This window comes from Mesoplodon bidens (assembly GCF_964165515.1).
Source record: "Mesoplodon bidens genome assembly, contig: HAP1_SCAFFOLD_200, whole genome shotgun sequence".
NCBI lineage: Eukaryota > Metazoa > Chordata > Mammalia > Artiodactyla > Ziphiidae > Mesoplodon > Mesoplodon bidens.
Window position 1 is genome coordinate 45,648 of NW_027672322.1, and position 17,199 is coordinate 62,846.

Below are 17,199 nucleotides of genomic sequence, written 5' to 3' on the forward strand. Positions count from 1 at the left end.
GAGTTTTGTTTTTATTTCTAACAACAGGATATTTTGAAGTCTAGCCTTTAATTCATAATCCTAACAGTTTCAGGATCTTTCTAACCTTGAAGAAAGGGAAAATGAAGCTATTGTGACACCAATTCAGAAGCAAAGCCTGAAGTTCTTCTGTGCTTTAGAGGTGGTGTTGCCCTCCCACGAGTGCAGGAGAACCGGAGTTGTCATGGCTGAGGAACCTTTGCATAAGTTGGAGGAAGGTCTGTTTTCCAGTATGTTTGTGTGTGGGGAGGTGACGGAGTGGGATTTCTCTTTTTTCCTTTCTTTCTGAAACTCAACTTTTCAGATACATTATCACTTTTCTAAGCCACTAAAAGCCCTGGGCAGATTTTTTCTGCCTGACAATATAGGTTTTTATCTTAGGCAATACCTGACAGCACCTTAAACTTTAGAATTTTAGAACTGACCGCCTGCCAAGAAGCTTAGGAGGAAGGAAAATGAGTTAGTTTTTTTTGTTGTTGTTGTTAATAATTTGTTATGTGCTAAAATATTCCTTCAAATACAGATGTCTTCTGGCCTTCAGTTATCCCAACAAAATCATTGTCTAAAGATTGAAATAAACTCTTGTGTAAATACTCAGTCCTTTGCCTCCTATAGAAGGGCCTGAGCAGAAAAAGTTAATGTAGATCCCTAGAAAGGGGATTCCGATTGGTACTGAGTTTTTTCCTAGAATCCATGGCACTTGGGCTTAGGGTTTTAACTCAGAGGAAGGGCTGTTAGCGAATGGAGTGGAGGAGGCTCCACCATCCACCTGAGTGGGTGATGGTTGAGGAGAGGCCAGATCATCTGCACTACCACCAAATCTATCTCACTGTATGAATCCAGCCCTTTACGCACAGGAGAGCAGGGTCTGTAGCAGTGCAGCCTCAGCTTGTCCATTTGAAATCTGTGAGTAGTATGAGATTTGTGCCACGTTCTTGGTTTGCATTTCCCATCGAGTATTTTAGGAACTTCCAGAATAGATCTGAGCAGTAAAAATGTGCCATGCCAGGGTATACCTACAACAGAGACATTCACCCATACCCCAGTGTTGTGCCTGCCCTTAATCACTAAGATAATGATCTAAGAATCACAGATGCATTTTTAGTTTTACACACATGACCTAGAAATCAGTTATGCAGACAGGCATTTTAAACTCATCTGTTTTGGTTGGATTTCGGGTCATTATCATTCCTTATGGAAAGGAAGGTAACCCAGAAGCTTGCTATTCAGAAGGCTATGACAGACGCATTCCAGAAACTGCTGATTGTGGCCTTAGGTAAGACCTTTTTGATTGTCCTTGAAGTACTTCAGTTTCAGTGAGCAAATAAAGTTACTTGAAAAGTTAATTGGATGAAAATAATGGTTGTCTAAAACATTACATATTCTTTCGTTCACCAGATGCTTTCACAGCAGCAGTCTTAAATTTGTTCTTTGTGGCATTTATGAGAAAAATGACAGCAAATATTATTGTCCCCAGTGTTTAGATGTAGAGTGACTTGCCACAGTTCATACAGAAAGTGTTTGATCCAGTTCTTCCCCAATTGCTTGCTTATCTTACAGAATAGTGTAGTGATTATAAGCCTTGGACACCTGTGTTTGAGTCCTAACTTTGTCTCTTAGATTTTGTTGTTGTTGTTGTTGTTGCAATTTTAGGTTTTTCTAGCCAGAGACATTTGAAGGTATTTAATATCTCTAAGCTGCAATTTCTTTATCTGCAAATAGGACTAGTAATACAGCTTATCACCTCATGGAGGATATTGTAAGAGTAAATGAGATGATGAATGTAAAAAGCTTAGAACTATGCCTGAAACATAGTAAGCAGAGAAAATATATTGACTATTATTATTATCGTTTTTTTCTTTTTGAAGAGTTTATTAGATTATGTTTTTGAAATCAGTTTAATTTCAGTTTTCATTTCTGATATATTGGGTGAATATGATTCTTATATAATAATTGGCTACGTTTTTGTGGGCCTTGAAAGTGCTCATGCTATTGAATAGTGTTGATTGTGTTCCCTATCGAGTTATACAGCAGTGAGAATGTCACAGGCTGTGCCCAAAGAAAACTTTATGATGAGTAGATTCCCGGAACAGAATTGCTCCCCTGCTTCACAGCCCTGCAGGCTTAGAGAAAATCCGAGCTAAGTTGTCAGAGACCTTATTTGCTTGTAAGGGTTGACCCTGGATTGGTCTTGGCCTTCCAGCCTGGGCAGTCCTTCCAGTGAAGTTTGACTTCCCTGGTCATCAGGCAGAATCTCCATCAGCTGTCAACTCTGGGTAACAACCTTTAAGAACCAAACTAAATGTGGGTTGTTTGTCCCTAATATGCCAAGGTATTCCTTACATGTACTCCAAACTCCTTAGACAAAAAGCCTGGTGGCTCTAGCTTGCCTTGAGGAAAGCTGTATTGTCCAAAACGTACATGGGCCAGTTTCTGCCAGTAGAGTGTTCAAATGCTGTCTCTCTCTGTCTCTGTCTCCAAAGCTTTGTTCATTGTATCTGGTAGAAGTTTGGTCCCAAGGAGTAGGCACTTGCCTTGCTTCTAATATGAAGTATCTATTATAGTCCAGTGGTATCTCTCCAGGTTTGAACTCATTTTGACCCCCACCTAATGCCTTCCTATTTCATTGTATTGTGATTGAACATTTTTGTTTCCACAGCTTTTAATTCCTATGTCATTGTTCCTTAGTTCTTATTTCTAAGATCATAAAGGTTTTTGAACCAAAGTTGACACTTCTTATATATTTTTTCACAAATAATTATGATAAAAACTGGAGTGTCAGATGAGGGAACTTCTAGGAAAATGCTCTTATTTTCTGCTTTTAGAAATCAAAAGAATGTCTGATTATTGGGTGCTACCATTGTATACAGGAAGTTTTAGAACAAGAAAACTTCTGAATTGATCCTTGTTAACTTTATTTCAGAAATTGGTAAAACAACCGTGGCATATAGACTCTGTGAAGAGGTCACAGATGCTAGAACCAAAGAGGAACTACAGGATTTAATTCAAGTATGTGGAGATAAATACTCAATGGGTACACAGCCAGTGTAGCCATAATTCAAAACAAGCAGCAGGATTTGGAAGACTTTGGCATGTCTACTCAGCTCTGTCTTCCTTAGGAAAATGTGAAACTCTGAAACTGCTTTTGAGGCAGGGAATTTCTAGGACTTTTCCAAGTCCCGAGCCTTGTCTCTGGCCCGTTATTTGAAGTTTGGAGAGCAGGATTGAGGGCCATCAGTGTACGTCTACAGTTGTGGACACAGGAGAAGACACAGGCCCTTTAGAACTCCCCTCAAATAGAATTGCAGGGATTTGGGAACAAAGTAACTATGGCCTTAAGTGTGATTATGCTACAGTGTTTTAAAACTATTCATGCCTTTCAAGTAAGGTATATTACCCAGATCTCAGCATCTCATATATATTTGTGTTAAATATTTTGCCGAAGAACCTTTCTGTAAACCAGTTTTATGGATGCCTCGAATTAGGGATTAAGTTGTCAACGTAATTTCTAAAAGAAAACATTAATGTACTGTATATAGGATTTTTATTAAAAAGGAGCAAAAAATGTGTTTCATGTCATTGAGAGCTTATTTTGTGGATAGTTTTCTGATTATTTAACTCACCCCAACGTTGCAAAATTTGTTTTGAAGGGAAGAAAGTAGGGAAAGAAAAGGTGGTTATGTTCTGAAAAATGTAAAAATTTTGAAAGTTTTTCCTGTACAAAATAATTATTTTAATTCAATTTAAATCAGTCAAGGAAACTTCAAACGTATCCATGTTTTGGACTTTAAGACGTCTAGCTTCCTGTGAAATGTGAGAGGAAAGGACTTCGTATTGATAGTAAAGATTTCGGAAACCTGATTATAACAACAGATCCATTCCTAAATGAGGCCAATCTTGGAATCAGTTCCATTGAGAAACCATTATGTGCTAGGCACTGGAAATAAGATGAAGCTCCTTCTCTCTTGGAGTTTAGGTGTTACAGGTGTACCAGACAATTAAAAAGGTCTAAAATTAAATAGAATATGAAAAGGACTGTGAATAAAGTAAACTAGGTGCTAGTTATAGTATTTGAAGAAAATTACTTAACATTGCTGACTTTAACATTCTAAGTGTCTTCTCCATGTCTGCACACAGGGTAGACCTCTGAAAAGTGACACAGTAGTTTTTTCTAGATTAATGGCTCTGTTGAGACAACGTGGGATGGGGGAAGTTTTCCCATGCTAATATAAAGGGCCATTCACTTGGTTTTAGACACTCTTTCCCAGGATGAATTGCTCACCTGCCCCAAACCCCTCCTATAGATGTTCTGGAGTCATCACTGATTCAGTGGTAACTTCTGATAACAGAGTGGTGAATTGATAATGAGACGTGAATACTGAGAGTTTGGAGGAAATGGCAACACTTTAGAATAATTGTAAGGTGTGTTCCACTCCCGCCACCCTGACTGGTGCTCATTTTGCAGGTCAGCTACTTTTCTTGTCAGCCCTGTAGCTAAAGGGAGGAAGAATGTCTCTCAGACTTCAGCTTCGAGGACGAAGAGTTCAGATTGCCAGAACTGGACTAGCACTTTTGAATTTCTCAGAATGCCACATCCTGTGGTTTCCTCGGGAAGCTCTGCATCCTTCCCAACCCCGTCCACCCCTGGGCTGCTGGAGTTTGTGGCCACTGGGGTCTGCAGCCCAAATCCCGCCTCATTGTTTGGGGCCTGGGAGGGCAGGGCGGGGTTGGGAAGGGGGCCCGGCAGGAGGTAATTGTCGCCTTTGCAAGGGGAAGGGTGACTTGTGCCCTGGGGACTCTGGGAAAAAGGCTCACTCTGGTGGCCTGCATTGAATCTCCGCAGGAGCCTAATAAAGGTGGAGTAACTTACAGATGTCATAGAAAACGGGTGGGACGTTAGGTTGGGGAGGGGCGCGCGGTTGCTAACGGTTGCTAACAGTGAGCCCTCGCGTTGCAGCGCTGGCATAACGGTTCATTATGGCTCTGAAGGAGGATGTGGCTCTGGCTTCTCGCTGGCCTGGGTCGCTGTGCCTGGGAGCCGCCACATGTTATGTCCTGGCTGTGCCTCGGTGTCGCTGCTGCGACCCACAGCTCCTCCTCACATGGCAACGACTGTGGCTTCTAGTCCAGGCAGTTCAGCCTCCGGAGTGGGCCCTGGGCCCCGTCCAGGTGACCCCCTACCCCCCACGGCTGACTGAGACTTGGTCTTCATACACCTGAGACAGCCCTCCCAAATTGCCACATGCCCTTACACCCCTGACAGAAGCCGGGGGCTTTAATTACTTGACGTCCTCATCTCCAGTCCAGATGTTGGCCCCACCTCATCAGGAGTTGACTGAGACTGAGGCTCCATACCCGGACACGGATTCCGTTGGAGTGCTCCCTACAGGGCCAGATCAGTTTGCTGTTCCACATCAGTATCTGAATAATGAGCAAATCCAACATGAAAAGCTCCCAGAGGCGGTTCCAGTGCTAGAGTGGGATCAGAATCAGCCCTTGGTTGTGCCTCCTCGACACAAAAGTAAGACTAAACACATAGGTCTAGATCAGGCTGAAGGTCACCAATCATTTGAAATACTTGTTCCACCTCTAGGTAGTAAGAGCTCAAAACCAATGAGCTTTATTGTTTCACCCCCAAACCTGAAGAAAGTTTTAGTTCAGCATCGACGGCTTGCCAAAGTTGTTGTTGGAACTATAGGCCAATTTGAAAAAATAGCACTCAGGGTCTAGAACTACAGATGCAGGGTGATTATTCATATCCCAGTATGGATGCATTTTATCCTGAGGAGAGCATACCTAGGGATTTTCTGGGGAGCCCAGATGAACCTCCAGAGCCCCCTGAGGAAGCTGAAATTTCTGCATCCCAGCAGGAGGCCCAAACTCGTCATCCAGAGTTCACTGAGGAGGCTGAATCTTTACCTCATCAAGAGGCCCCTGCTCAGCATCCACAGACCCCTGAGGACGTTGAATCTTTTTCACCCCAGGCAGAGGCCCAGGCTCAGCATGCAGAGCCCACTCAAGAGGTAGAACCACCTCCACTTCCGCAGGGGGCTCCATCTCAGCCTTCAGAGGCCCCTGAGGAACTAGAAACTTCCAGTCCTCAGGAGGCCCTCGCCCGGCCTTTGGAGACACTTAAGGAGGTTGTAGTTTGACCACGTGTTCATCATGGGGTAAATGAAGCTCAGCAGTCACACTTGTACAATGTCACTGTTAAATCTCTGGCTCTGGCACTTCCCATAAATCCACAGGTCACTAAAGAGGTTGAACCTTCTCCAGTCCAGCAGAAGCCCCCATCTCGGCCTCCAGAGCTCCTTACGGAAGTTGTAGCTCAGTCTCCATTGTATCCCGAGGTGACAGATCCAGCACAGAGCAGGACCATGCTGAGCACCCAACATCAGCCAGTATCAAGAGCAGTGGTTCTCACCCAGGGTGATTGTGCACACAGGTGACATTTGGTAGTGTCTGGAGACAGTTTTGCTTGTCAGAACTGTATATGCTACTGGCATCTAGTGGACAGAGACCAGAGATGCTACTAAACATCCAACAGTGTACAGGAGAGCCTCCCACAGCAAAGAATTATCCAGCCCAAACTTGTCAACAGTGCTGCCTAGCTAGAGAAATAAAGATCACTTAACACAAGTATTTAATGAGCATTTAGTATTTTGTATCTAATGCACCACATATATAATCATGAAAGTATTAATCATAATATCTCCCACAGTGAGATTTCTTTAGTGTATGGAGGGAGTAGTGATGTTATGTTTCATCATATATAAATTAGAATTATTGCCAAAGGATAAATGTTCTGAAAGAATATCTATCTTTCTAATTCTTTTCCTCGTGTCTTTTTTTGTAGAAATCTTGGTTGCAATTTACTCACAGAACTGAGCTTTGGAACGTTTCAGGCCTGGCATGGAATGCAGTTTTTACACAAGTTGTAAGTGAAATAGAAGATGAATACATGTAAACAACTGTGTGTAAAAACAATCATGCAGTTATTGGTTAGCTGGGTGTAATTAAGTCCAGTATGAATTCTGGAAAGTATGCCTTGAGAGCCATTTATTTTTTTTTCAAATGAGGAAACTAAGGTACAAAGAGGCCAAGAGACTTGTTTAACTCATATATATGAAAGGCTCTGCTTTCCATAGTACTGATCTTTGGCATGGTCAATTAAAGGCACCAAAGAAAAACACTCAGATTAGCATTGTCATGGAATCCCACTGCTGCCTCTCCAATATGTGAATGGTCCAGGAAGTTCCACTTTTGAATTTCACTTTGATTCCTGCTCATGTGCAAAGTTCCTAACTGCTTAAAATGTATGCAACACAGAGGTGCAGAGAACTAAGTTTAGCAGGGTATGCTTCAGGGAGCAAAAGTGTGGGTGCTTCCCCAACCATTATTAGCTCTTTTAAATGGTAAAGCAGAAAGAATTCCTGAACACCCACCACAGGGCTCTCCCCAGCCACCCAGAACATTATTTTTCACAAAAGCATATATTGCTGAAGTGAATTATCTGTGGCCAGTAGGAACCTTTGAGGTATGGAAAAAGACGTTGTTTGTGTTCAGCTGTAGTGTGAAAAATATAAAGAAAATACTTTGCTGTGGCCTAATTCAATATATTTTCTTTGCTGACTACTCTTCAATAAGAAGTGTGGGTTTTACACCCCTTCAGCTCAAAACTTCTCTGATTTCTCATGACACAAGGAAATGATAGTGGGTACGTTCAATGGCCTGAAGGCGATTTTAGACTCAAGGTAAAGAGCTCTTCTACACTTGGCTTTGGAAAAGACTCTCTTACCTGTCTTGTGGTTCAGAAATCCAGTTTCACACAGTTCACACATTTTGGGTTAATGAAGGTGTTGAGGCTGTGTCTGGAGCTGGATTAACAATTCCTGCAGATGCCTATCTTTAGCGGCCTCCTTCCTTTCCCTTGTTAGTTTGCTGATGCCTACCCTGGGGAGAGAGCACCAAGGGTTGGTTTTTCTTTTGTTAGCACACCGGAGTCTTTTGTTAGCACACCGGAGAGCAGGCTCGTGAGGTCCCTTCACCAGGAGGTTTTAGTAGCGTCAGTACAACGTCTTAAACTCACCACTTTCCTAAACATCCTATAACACCAAGAGTTCCTTATAAGAATTAGAGTTTCACTATAGTTATGTAGGCAACACAGGAAAATACATTGTGGAAATAAATAAATAAATCACAGTTTAAAAATTAATGAATTCATTCCTAAACATTCACTGAGTGCCATGCCCCCTGTCTGTGAACACTGTACTAAGTGCTGGGGATACAAAGACGCATAGGGCAGGGACTTTGTCCCCAAGAAGCTTTCATACTGGAAGGAGAAATGTGGATGTTGATGGGAAAACATATGGGAGCCATTCTAGCATCTGTGCAGCAGGGTAACAAGGTGAGGGAGGGGGGTGATGAAGTAGCAAATGGGTGGTAGGTTAGAAAAGATTTGTAATGGAAGAGGCACCAAGTTGTTCCTTTGGAATTTGTGCTCCTCTTAAATGACAGAAAAAGGTAGTGAAAGAATCAGAACTATCTGGTGTTGTAAATAAATTAGTACTGTACTCCGAAAACTCATTCACAGTTACTTTCAAAAGATTGTCACAGTATAGTAAGTCTTTGTTTTGGACTAAGTGTTTCTAATAGACAAAGCTAATTTGCTTCAGGAAACATTTACCATGGTGAGATCTAAACTTTATTGCATCTCTTACCAAAGGCAAGCCACCAAGGGAAGATGCCACCCTCGAGTTAAATCATTTTACTACCTATAATGACATATTACTGGGGTGTTTATAAGTTGCCTGCATTAAATAAGTTTGGAAAAGGGCCCCAGCTGAGGTGGATTTATCATGAATTCAATGAACCTTAGGCTTCAGGGCTCCTCACTTGCATAGGTCCCTTCCAAGGTCTTGAGAGGGGTCCTAGGGATTTGTCTATTTATAACTTTGCATGTTTTTATTAGATAGGATTTCCCAAAGTAGATGAGGTTCAGGCCCCACAAAACCTTGATCCATCACCGGGTGTCAGGTAATTATTAGTCAGTAGGTTTCTTGAATGAAGCCTCTATGTTATTGAGAAATATCAGGTGAAGTAGTTAGCAGTGTGGTAGTCTTTTAAATCCGAAATCTACCTCAAAGATGAGCCAAGAGCTTATTAATTAATAAATTACCACTTTTTGAATGGTGGTAGTAATCATATCTCTTTCAGATAAAATCAGGAATGAAATATACTTAGGAGAACCGGCAGAGGTTGATAATCCTAAACGTTAAGTATGCTTTTTTTTTTTCTGACTGTAAAGTGTTTCTCCTTCATTCACCTATGCAGGTCCAGACTGATGGCTTATTTTTAAAAATTCTTTTAGTCACTTCATTGGATCTAACAATACAAGCTCCATGATTTTAGAAACTGAAGGACTCTACAATGTAGAAAGGCTATATAACTTAACCAGACAGAGCACATTCACATGCTGGCTTGTCCGTGGTACATCAATATTGTACCAAGAACATAAGCACGAAGAGAGAATAAGAGGAAAATCAAAGCCTTATCCCTATTGAATTATTTACCCCATTGTTGAGAATATCAGTGCGGGAGGTGTGTCCACACTATGAAGGCAAATTGAGCTGCAGTCACAGAGCCGCCCTAATGCTCCCCCAGTCAGCTAGCATTGGTTTCCTTTACATAGCTATGTACACACAAAAGCTTACACACTTGAGGGTGTTGTCCTCACTTTTTGCTATGTACTAGAATCCTGGCAGCTTCTCAGATTTAGAAAGGCATAAACACTAAAAGCAAAAATAACTTGGGTCTGCCCTTTGGGGTGCTTCAGGGTGGCTGTTTTATTTGTAATAGTTCAAAATTTTGAGATTGTCACACCTAGCAACTACTATACTTTTCTTCTCCCAACTGCATCTTATTCTTCCCACCTGTAGTATTTTCTCCCATTCTATATGTTTATTCACTTTCTTGATAGTGTCCTTTGAAGCACAAACTTTTTAGTTTTTATAAAATCCAATTCATCTATTTTTCCTTTGGTTGGTTGTGCTTCTGGTATCATATCTAAGAAACTGTTGTCTAAAGCAAGGTCATAAAGATTTACTCCTGTGTTTTCTTCTAAGAGTTTTATAGCCTTAGCTCTTACATTTGGATATTTGATCCATTTGGAGTTAATTTTCATATACGGTGTGAAGTGTAGGAGTCCAGCTTCATTATTTTGTGTGTGGATGTACAGTTGTCCCAGCATCATTTGAAAAGACTGTTCTTTCCACATTGAATTGTTTTGGCACCCTTGTTGAAAATCAATAGACCATAAATATGAGGGTTTATTTCTATATTGTCAATTCTGTTCCATTGATTTCCATGTCTGTTCTTATTCCAGTACCACACTGTGATTGCAGTAGCTTTGAACTGAGTTTTGAAACCAGGATGTGTGAGTCCTCCCACTTTGTTCTTTACCAACATTGTTTTGGTTATTCTGTTTCCTTGAATTGCCATAGGAATTTTAGAAACAGCTTGGCAATTTCTGGAAAGAAGTCAGCTGGGATTTTGATAGGAATTGCAATGGAACCATAGGTCGATTTGGGAAGTAGTGAAATTTTAATAAGATTATGTTGCAGTCCATGAATCCAGCATGTCTTTATATTTATTTAGACCTTCTTCAATTTCTTTCAACAGTTTTGTACTTTACAGTGTGAATCTTGCACTTACTTGGTAAAATTTTCCCCTAAGTATTATATTTATTTTGATGCTGTTACACATGGAACTGTTTTCTTAATTTCATTTTTCGATTACTCATTGCTGGTGTGTAGAAATAATATTGATCTTATATCCTAAAACCTTGCTGAACTCATTTATTAATGCTAACAGTTATTTTCCTAGATGCCCAGGAATATGTCTTGTGGTCTTCCAGTTTCCCAGGAATACATTGGAACATTTCAAAGTCTCTGTGGACATCTCATTCCTCAGCTTTTCTTTTAAAGCTTTGCGGTTGGGTTGTTTTTTGCCCCAAACTGTTATCCCTTGCCTCATGCCACCGCCATGTTAAAATATTTGCTTGGAAATGTTTTCCAGAAATGCCACCTGAGCAGAGGCTTTTCTCAGTCAGGTCAAAGGCAAGCCTTTCAAGTGAGGTCTTCCAGGAGACCACCAGACATGTAAAACAATGACAGTTCTTTGGGAATGAGGCTTTGAAGGACCTCCCAGTCCATGCTGCTCGTTCTGGTACCAGGGATGTGGGCTGTTTTTCAAGGCTACCACTGGCATGGAGACCAAAGATCAAGGGCAAGTTAAAGCAACACAGATCTCATTGTTCTTACAGAAATTAATTTGTTTTCCTTGAATAAATAGCTCCCCCATTGACTGCCAGCATGTTGGTTAAATTTCCAGAGTTCAGAAGAAGTTGATTCTGACCATTTTTGCCAGTTTTGTTGTTGTTGTTATTGTTGCTTCTATGCAGGGATGAATTTTCAGATGTCCTTCCTGCATCATTTTTACTGATTTTCCTGCAATTTTTTTAAAAAAATCTATAAAGTCTCAATGGCCATAGGCTAATTAAATATTTATCACGAGAGATGATTAAGGAAAAAATAAATAAAAAGAGAAATAAATAAATAAAAAGAGAAAATATAATTCTCATAGAGGCTTTCCCAGATGGGTAGATGAAGTTTGAAAAGGTATTTCTATATTTAGTGCTGTCAAAATTAAGGTTAAAGTAACAGATGTTTTAAAAAAGAACCTTTTTCTTCATTCAGGTTAAACACAGGCTTTAGAGTCAGAACTGAGTTCAAATTCCAGCTCTGCTTCTTACAAGCTTGATGACTTAAGACAAGTTATGTAACTTCTCTGTGCCTCAGTTTCCTCATTTGTACAATTGTGTAATATATATATATATCACATAAGGTTACTGTGAGGATGAAATGTTAAATGCTGATCACATATGCATGGCAACCCAAAAGATATTAGTTTTGATAATTATCTTTATAATATTCTGCAAAAGTACACTAATAATTCTTGAGTAGAGTTAACCTAAAGTCAGATATTCTTTTCTTTCTTCCTGTTTCTTTTCGGGTTTTTTTTCCCCCTTATTTGTTTTAAAGAATTAAAGAAAAAAAGGAAAGAAAGAACTATGAAGAAACCTATTCCAACATTTTGGAATAAAATTTTGTTCCCCAAAATTAATTTGTTTATTTTATTGATATATAAACAAAATGTTATTTATTTATTCAGCAAACATTTATTAAATGCCTAGTAAATATTAGGCACTATGTCAGGCACAGGAATAATAATGACAATAAAGTGTGGTCCCTGCTCTCAAGTTGCTGACAATCTAGGAGAGTGACAAGTAAACAGTTGATTACATACACAGTAACAAAGGCTATGGCACAAGAATACACACGGGACTATGTGATGGGAGCATGGCTTTCACCAGTTCCTCTTGGATTTATCTCTTCTTTGGCTCCAGAACCAAGGAATTAGCCTTATTTTTGTCTTTAGCTGGGTAGTTTAAATCATGAAATTTTTCAAAATTTGTAGAGATGGAAGAAAAACACCTTGAATTATGGAGGACACTAGAAATACTACTTTTTTACAGAGCAAGGGCTTCCTACCAGCATAGTCACTTCGAGGGTTTTTAACGTGAAAAGTACTTTGGCATATTTTTTCTTTGCTAGCCACTTTTTTTCTATTTTATTGTTTGTTTGTTTGTGTCTCTTGTCCACTTTATCATCTAGAGACCTGGGTAGTTCCCAGTGAAGGAGTGTTTTACAGATTCTAAGGGTGATTTACAGGTAAAGACAGAAAATGATTTTTTTAACCTTCAAGTTCCATACCAAAAAAAATGAATATAAACTTTCATGGAAGTAATTGAAAATGCAGATAATTTTAATTCCATTCCATTTTTCAGAATTCTCAATCATAATCCTTTGCCAACAGTTGAAGATTCTTGTCTTTTTAAAGTGCCAGCATTAAAATATTTGTAAGTACTGTAACAGTTTCATGGCTCATGAGATAATTTCTGTTCCTTTTTACTTTCGTCAAAAATTGAGTACTTTGGCTACACAGTCATAATTTAGATTTTAACTGGGTTATTGAAAGTAGGAGTTATTGGCAAAGAAAAGGATTAAGAAAGAATATATATGGGTAAGAGAGCCAGCAGATGATGAGAACAGTGTTGAAGAACACATATAGATAGGGAACATGAAGATGCATATAGGAATAGTATTTATCCAAGAAAGCAAAAAGGAATAAGGGGTACATTATTTTTTTTAAAAAGAGTGATCAAAAGAGGTAGATGCAATTGAAAATGAGAAGTGAGGATAATAGAAAATGATTGTACTGTTCAGCACCAAGGTCATTAATTTGATGATGCAAATTTAAATTTCTTCAAAAACATCTCTTTGGAATTATCATCTATGGCAAGTAAGAAGCCAAAGTTGAAGTAATCACATGTTAAGTATCTTTTTCAGTTTAGAAATTTTGTCTTTGGGTTTTATATCATGCATGTTTGGGCTTCTCCTTCAGAGACATGGGAACAGCACAAGTGTCACTTACAGCAATTGAAAGCATCCTCATGATGACCCTTGAATTGGAAACACTGTAAGTTGATTTTTCTTACATTGATTTTCACTCAATTGTATTTTTAGGTTTGTTTGATTATCTTCTTAAGTCATGTTTATTTATGTATAATTTTCATTTAACAAAATCCACTCTTTTTAAATATACAGTGTGATGTGTTTTGACAAACGTATAGTTCTGTAGCCACCACCACATTTGAGGTAAAGAAAACTTCTGCACTCCCAAAAGACCCCTCATGTCCCTCTGTAGTCAATCCATCCTCCTGTCACTACCAGCCCCTGGCAACCACCAATCTGATTTTTGTCCGTATAATGTTGCCTTTTCCAGAATATTTGATAAATGAAATCATATGGTATGTAGCTTTTTGTTTTTGGCTTCTTTCACTTAGTCTCTTTGGAGATTCATCTGTTTTGTTGCACCTGTCAGTAGCTCATTCCTTTTGAGCACTGAGCAGTATTCTAGTTGTGTGGATACACAGTTTGTTTACGCATTCATCGTTCGATGAACATTTGAGTTTCTTCTAGTTTTTTGGCTATTATGAACAAAGCCTCTGAAAACACTCACATGTGTGTGTGAACATATGTCTTGTGTGAGCATATGTTTTCATTTCTTTGGGGTAAAATACCTCAGGATTGGAATGCTTCATCATATGCTAAGTGCCTATTGAACTTTTTAAGAAACTGCTGAACTGTTTTCTAAAGTGCCTGTGCCATGTTGCTTTCCCACAAGCAGTCTATGAGAGTTGCAGATGCTCTACATCTTCACCTGATCCTTATATTTGTTTTTAAAAAAATTTTAGCCTTTCTAGTAGGTGTGTAGTTGAATCTCGTGGTTTTTGCCACATTTTGCATTTCTGTAATAGCTGATGATGTTGAGTGTCTATTCATGTGCAAATATCTTTTTAAATGAAGTGTCTGTTCAAATCCATTTTTTAATTGGATATTTATATTGAGATTTCAGAGTGCTTTATATAAAAAGCAATGGAAAAAGTCCTTGCTCTCAGATATGTGTTTAGTAAATATCTTCTCCCAGATTGTGACTTATCTTCATTATATTAAAGTGTCTCTGAAAACTAGAAGTGTTAAATTTTTTTTGATGAACTCTGATTTAGCAATTTTTCTTTATTTTTCATATTTATTTTATTTATTTATTTGGTTGTGTTGGGTCTTAGTTGCGGCAGATGGGCCCCTTAGTTGCGGCTCATGGGCTTCTTAGATGTGGCATGCGAACTCATAGTTGAGGCGTGCATGTGGGACCTAGTTCCCTGACCAGGGATCGAACCCAGGCCCACAGCATTGGGAACTCGGAGTCTTAACCACCAGGGAAGTCCCTTAGCAATTTTTCTTAGATGGTTTCTGCTTTTTTGTGTCTTAATCTAAGAAATCTTTCTCTGAGACCCCACTGTCTAACCCAAAATCACAAAGATTTTCTCCTGTGTTTTCTTCCAGACGTTGTATAGCTACATTTAGGTCTATGATTCATTTTGAGTTAATTTTCATATATGTTGTGAGGGAAGGGTCAAGTTTTATTTTTTTGCGGTTTAAAAAACGATTTCTGTAGGACCCTATTGTGACAGTTTATTACACAACTTACTGCACCTTAAATTGTGCCATCCCCCCTCCAATATGGCAAGCTAATAGAAACTTCCTGTTACACCAACGCTAGTTGAGGGGATTGCGTGAGATTAGTATGCGGAAATGGCCCTGCATTTAGCAGTCTGTTCCAACCGTCTTTGTCAGGTCACCTGACAAATGACTGTCTTCACCGTGCCGTCACGCATTGGTGACTGCTCTAGCCTCATCTTCCTCAGCGTCCCACAGCATCTGCCACAATTGCGATCCCTCTCTTGTCAGCTAGATGCCCTCCTCTCTGGATATTAAAAATTATTTCCCTGTGTAGCGACAATACTGTTAATACACAGTATTGAAGAAATTAAATTCCTACACAATAGTATTACCTAATAAAGTGTTGCTATTCAAATTTCCCCAATTGTCTCTCTTATATAATATCATTTCTTTTAACAGCTTTTTGAGGTATAATTGACATGCAATAATCTGTGTTCACACACACATACATACACACCATGAAGACTTCACGAAAATCAAAATGTCCATCACCTTAGAAAGTTTCTTAATGTCTCTTTGTAATTCTTCCTTCCCATCGTTCCTTGCACTTCCCAATCGCCATGCAACCATTGATCTGCTTTCTGTTTGCATTTTCTAGAATTTTATGTAAATGGAATCATACAGTGTATACTTTTTTCTAACTGGCTTCTAACCCAGCATGATTATTTTAATCTTCATCCATATTGTTGTATATATCAGTAATTCATTTCTGTTTATTGCTGAATAGCATTCCTTTATATGAATATACCACCATTTACCTATTGACCACTATTTTCCATAGTGTTTTGATCATTTTACATCTCTACCAGCAGTGTATGAGAGCTGCATTTTCTTCAGGTTGCGGCCAACATTTGCTATGCTCAGTATTTTTAATTTTAGATAGTTTAATAGGTGTGTAGTTGTATCTCACTGTAGCATCCCTAACGATTAATCATGTCAAACATCTTTTCATATGCTTATTTTCCATCTGTATATCTTTGAATTGTTTATCTATATTTTTCTGGAGTTTTGAGAGTTCTTTATATATTCTGGAAATTAGTCCTTTATCCAATATGTAAGTTGCTAAGTATTTTCTCCCATTCTGTGACTCACCTTTTCGTTCTCTCAGGAGTGTCTTTTGCAGGGCAGAAATTCTTAATTTCGATGGTGTCTAATTTATCTATTTTTTTCTTTTATGCATTATGCTTTTGGTGTTGTATCTAAGAAATCTTGCCGAACTCAAGGTCATAAAATTTTTCACCTGTTTTGTTCTAGACGTTTTATAGTTTTATGTTTTACATTTAGATCTTTGAACCAATTTGAGTTCATTTCTGTATATGGTTTAGATGGAAGTTCTTTTTTTTTTTTTTGCACCTGGATATTCAGTTGTTCCAGCATCATTTTTGAAAAGACTATCATTTCTCCACAAGACTATCATTTCTCCACTGAAATGCCTTTGAACCTGAAAGTCAGTTCTCCACATCTCTCTACTTCAGAACTTTGTATTCTGTTCCTTTGGTCTTTTTGTCTATCTTTACACTACTATCACAGTGTCTTGAAGGTGTAGCTTCATAATCCTTGAAATCAGTTACTGTTAGTTCTTCAACTTTGTTCTTTTTCAAAGTTGTTTTAGTTATTCTAAATTTTATTTCCATATGATAGAATTAGCTTGTCAATGTCTATAGAAAAGCCTACTGGGGTTTTGATGTATAAATCAATTTGGGGAGAATTGATGTCTCAACAATATTGAATCTTCTGATCCATGAATACTTTATATCTCTCCATTTATTTAGGTCTTTCTTAATTTCCCCCGGCAATATTTTACAGTTTTCAGTGTGCAAGTCTTTTGTCAGATTTATTCTAAGTATTTTATATGTTTGATTCTTTTATAAGTAGCATTTTAAAACTTTGATCTCTGATTGTTTGTTGAGACAAATTCATCTTTTTGTATGTTGATCTTGTACCCTGCAAACTTGATAAACTCATTTATTAGTTCCAG

The 17,199-nt window shown here is 38.7% G+C and overlaps 1 protein-coding gene across 1 annotated transcript; it reads left to right on the forward strand.

Moving 5' to 3' along the window:
* The first annotated feature begins 1,205 nt into the window (after nucleotides 1-1,205).
* On the forward strand, nucleotides 1,206-13,618 carry LOC308610346 (RAD52 motif-containing protein 1-like). The gene is made up of 5 exons (XM_081259519.1): nucleotides 1,206-1,294; nucleotides 2,942-3,027; nucleotides 6,875-6,955; nucleotides 12,926-12,997; nucleotides 13,543-13,618. The coding sequence occupies exons 1-4, from the start codon at nucleotides 1,213-1,215 to the stop codon at nucleotides 12,938-12,940; spliced, it is 264 nt and encodes an 87-aa protein (XP_081115645.1). The 5' UTR covers nucleotides 1,206-1,212; the 3' UTR covers nucleotides 12,941-12,997; nucleotides 13,543-13,618.
* Nucleotides 13,619-17,199: the final 3,581 nt, after the last annotated feature.

What these genes read in the sequence shown, in the direction of transcription:
- LOC308610346 (XM_081259519.1), top strand. Translation starts at nt 1,213, where the DNA reads ATGGAAAGGAAGGTAACCCAGAAGCTTGCTATTCAGAAGGCTATGACA. An exon ending in ACTGCTGATTGTGGCCTTAG is followed by an intron (nt 1,295 to 2,941) that starts GTAAGACCTTTT and finishes ACTTTATTTCAG; the next exon opens with AAATTGGTAAAACAACCGTG. An exon ending in AACTACAGGATTTAATTCAA is followed by an intron (nt 3,028 to 6,874) that starts GTATGTGGAGAT and finishes CTTTTTTTGTAG; the next exon opens with AAATCTTGGTTGCAATTTAC.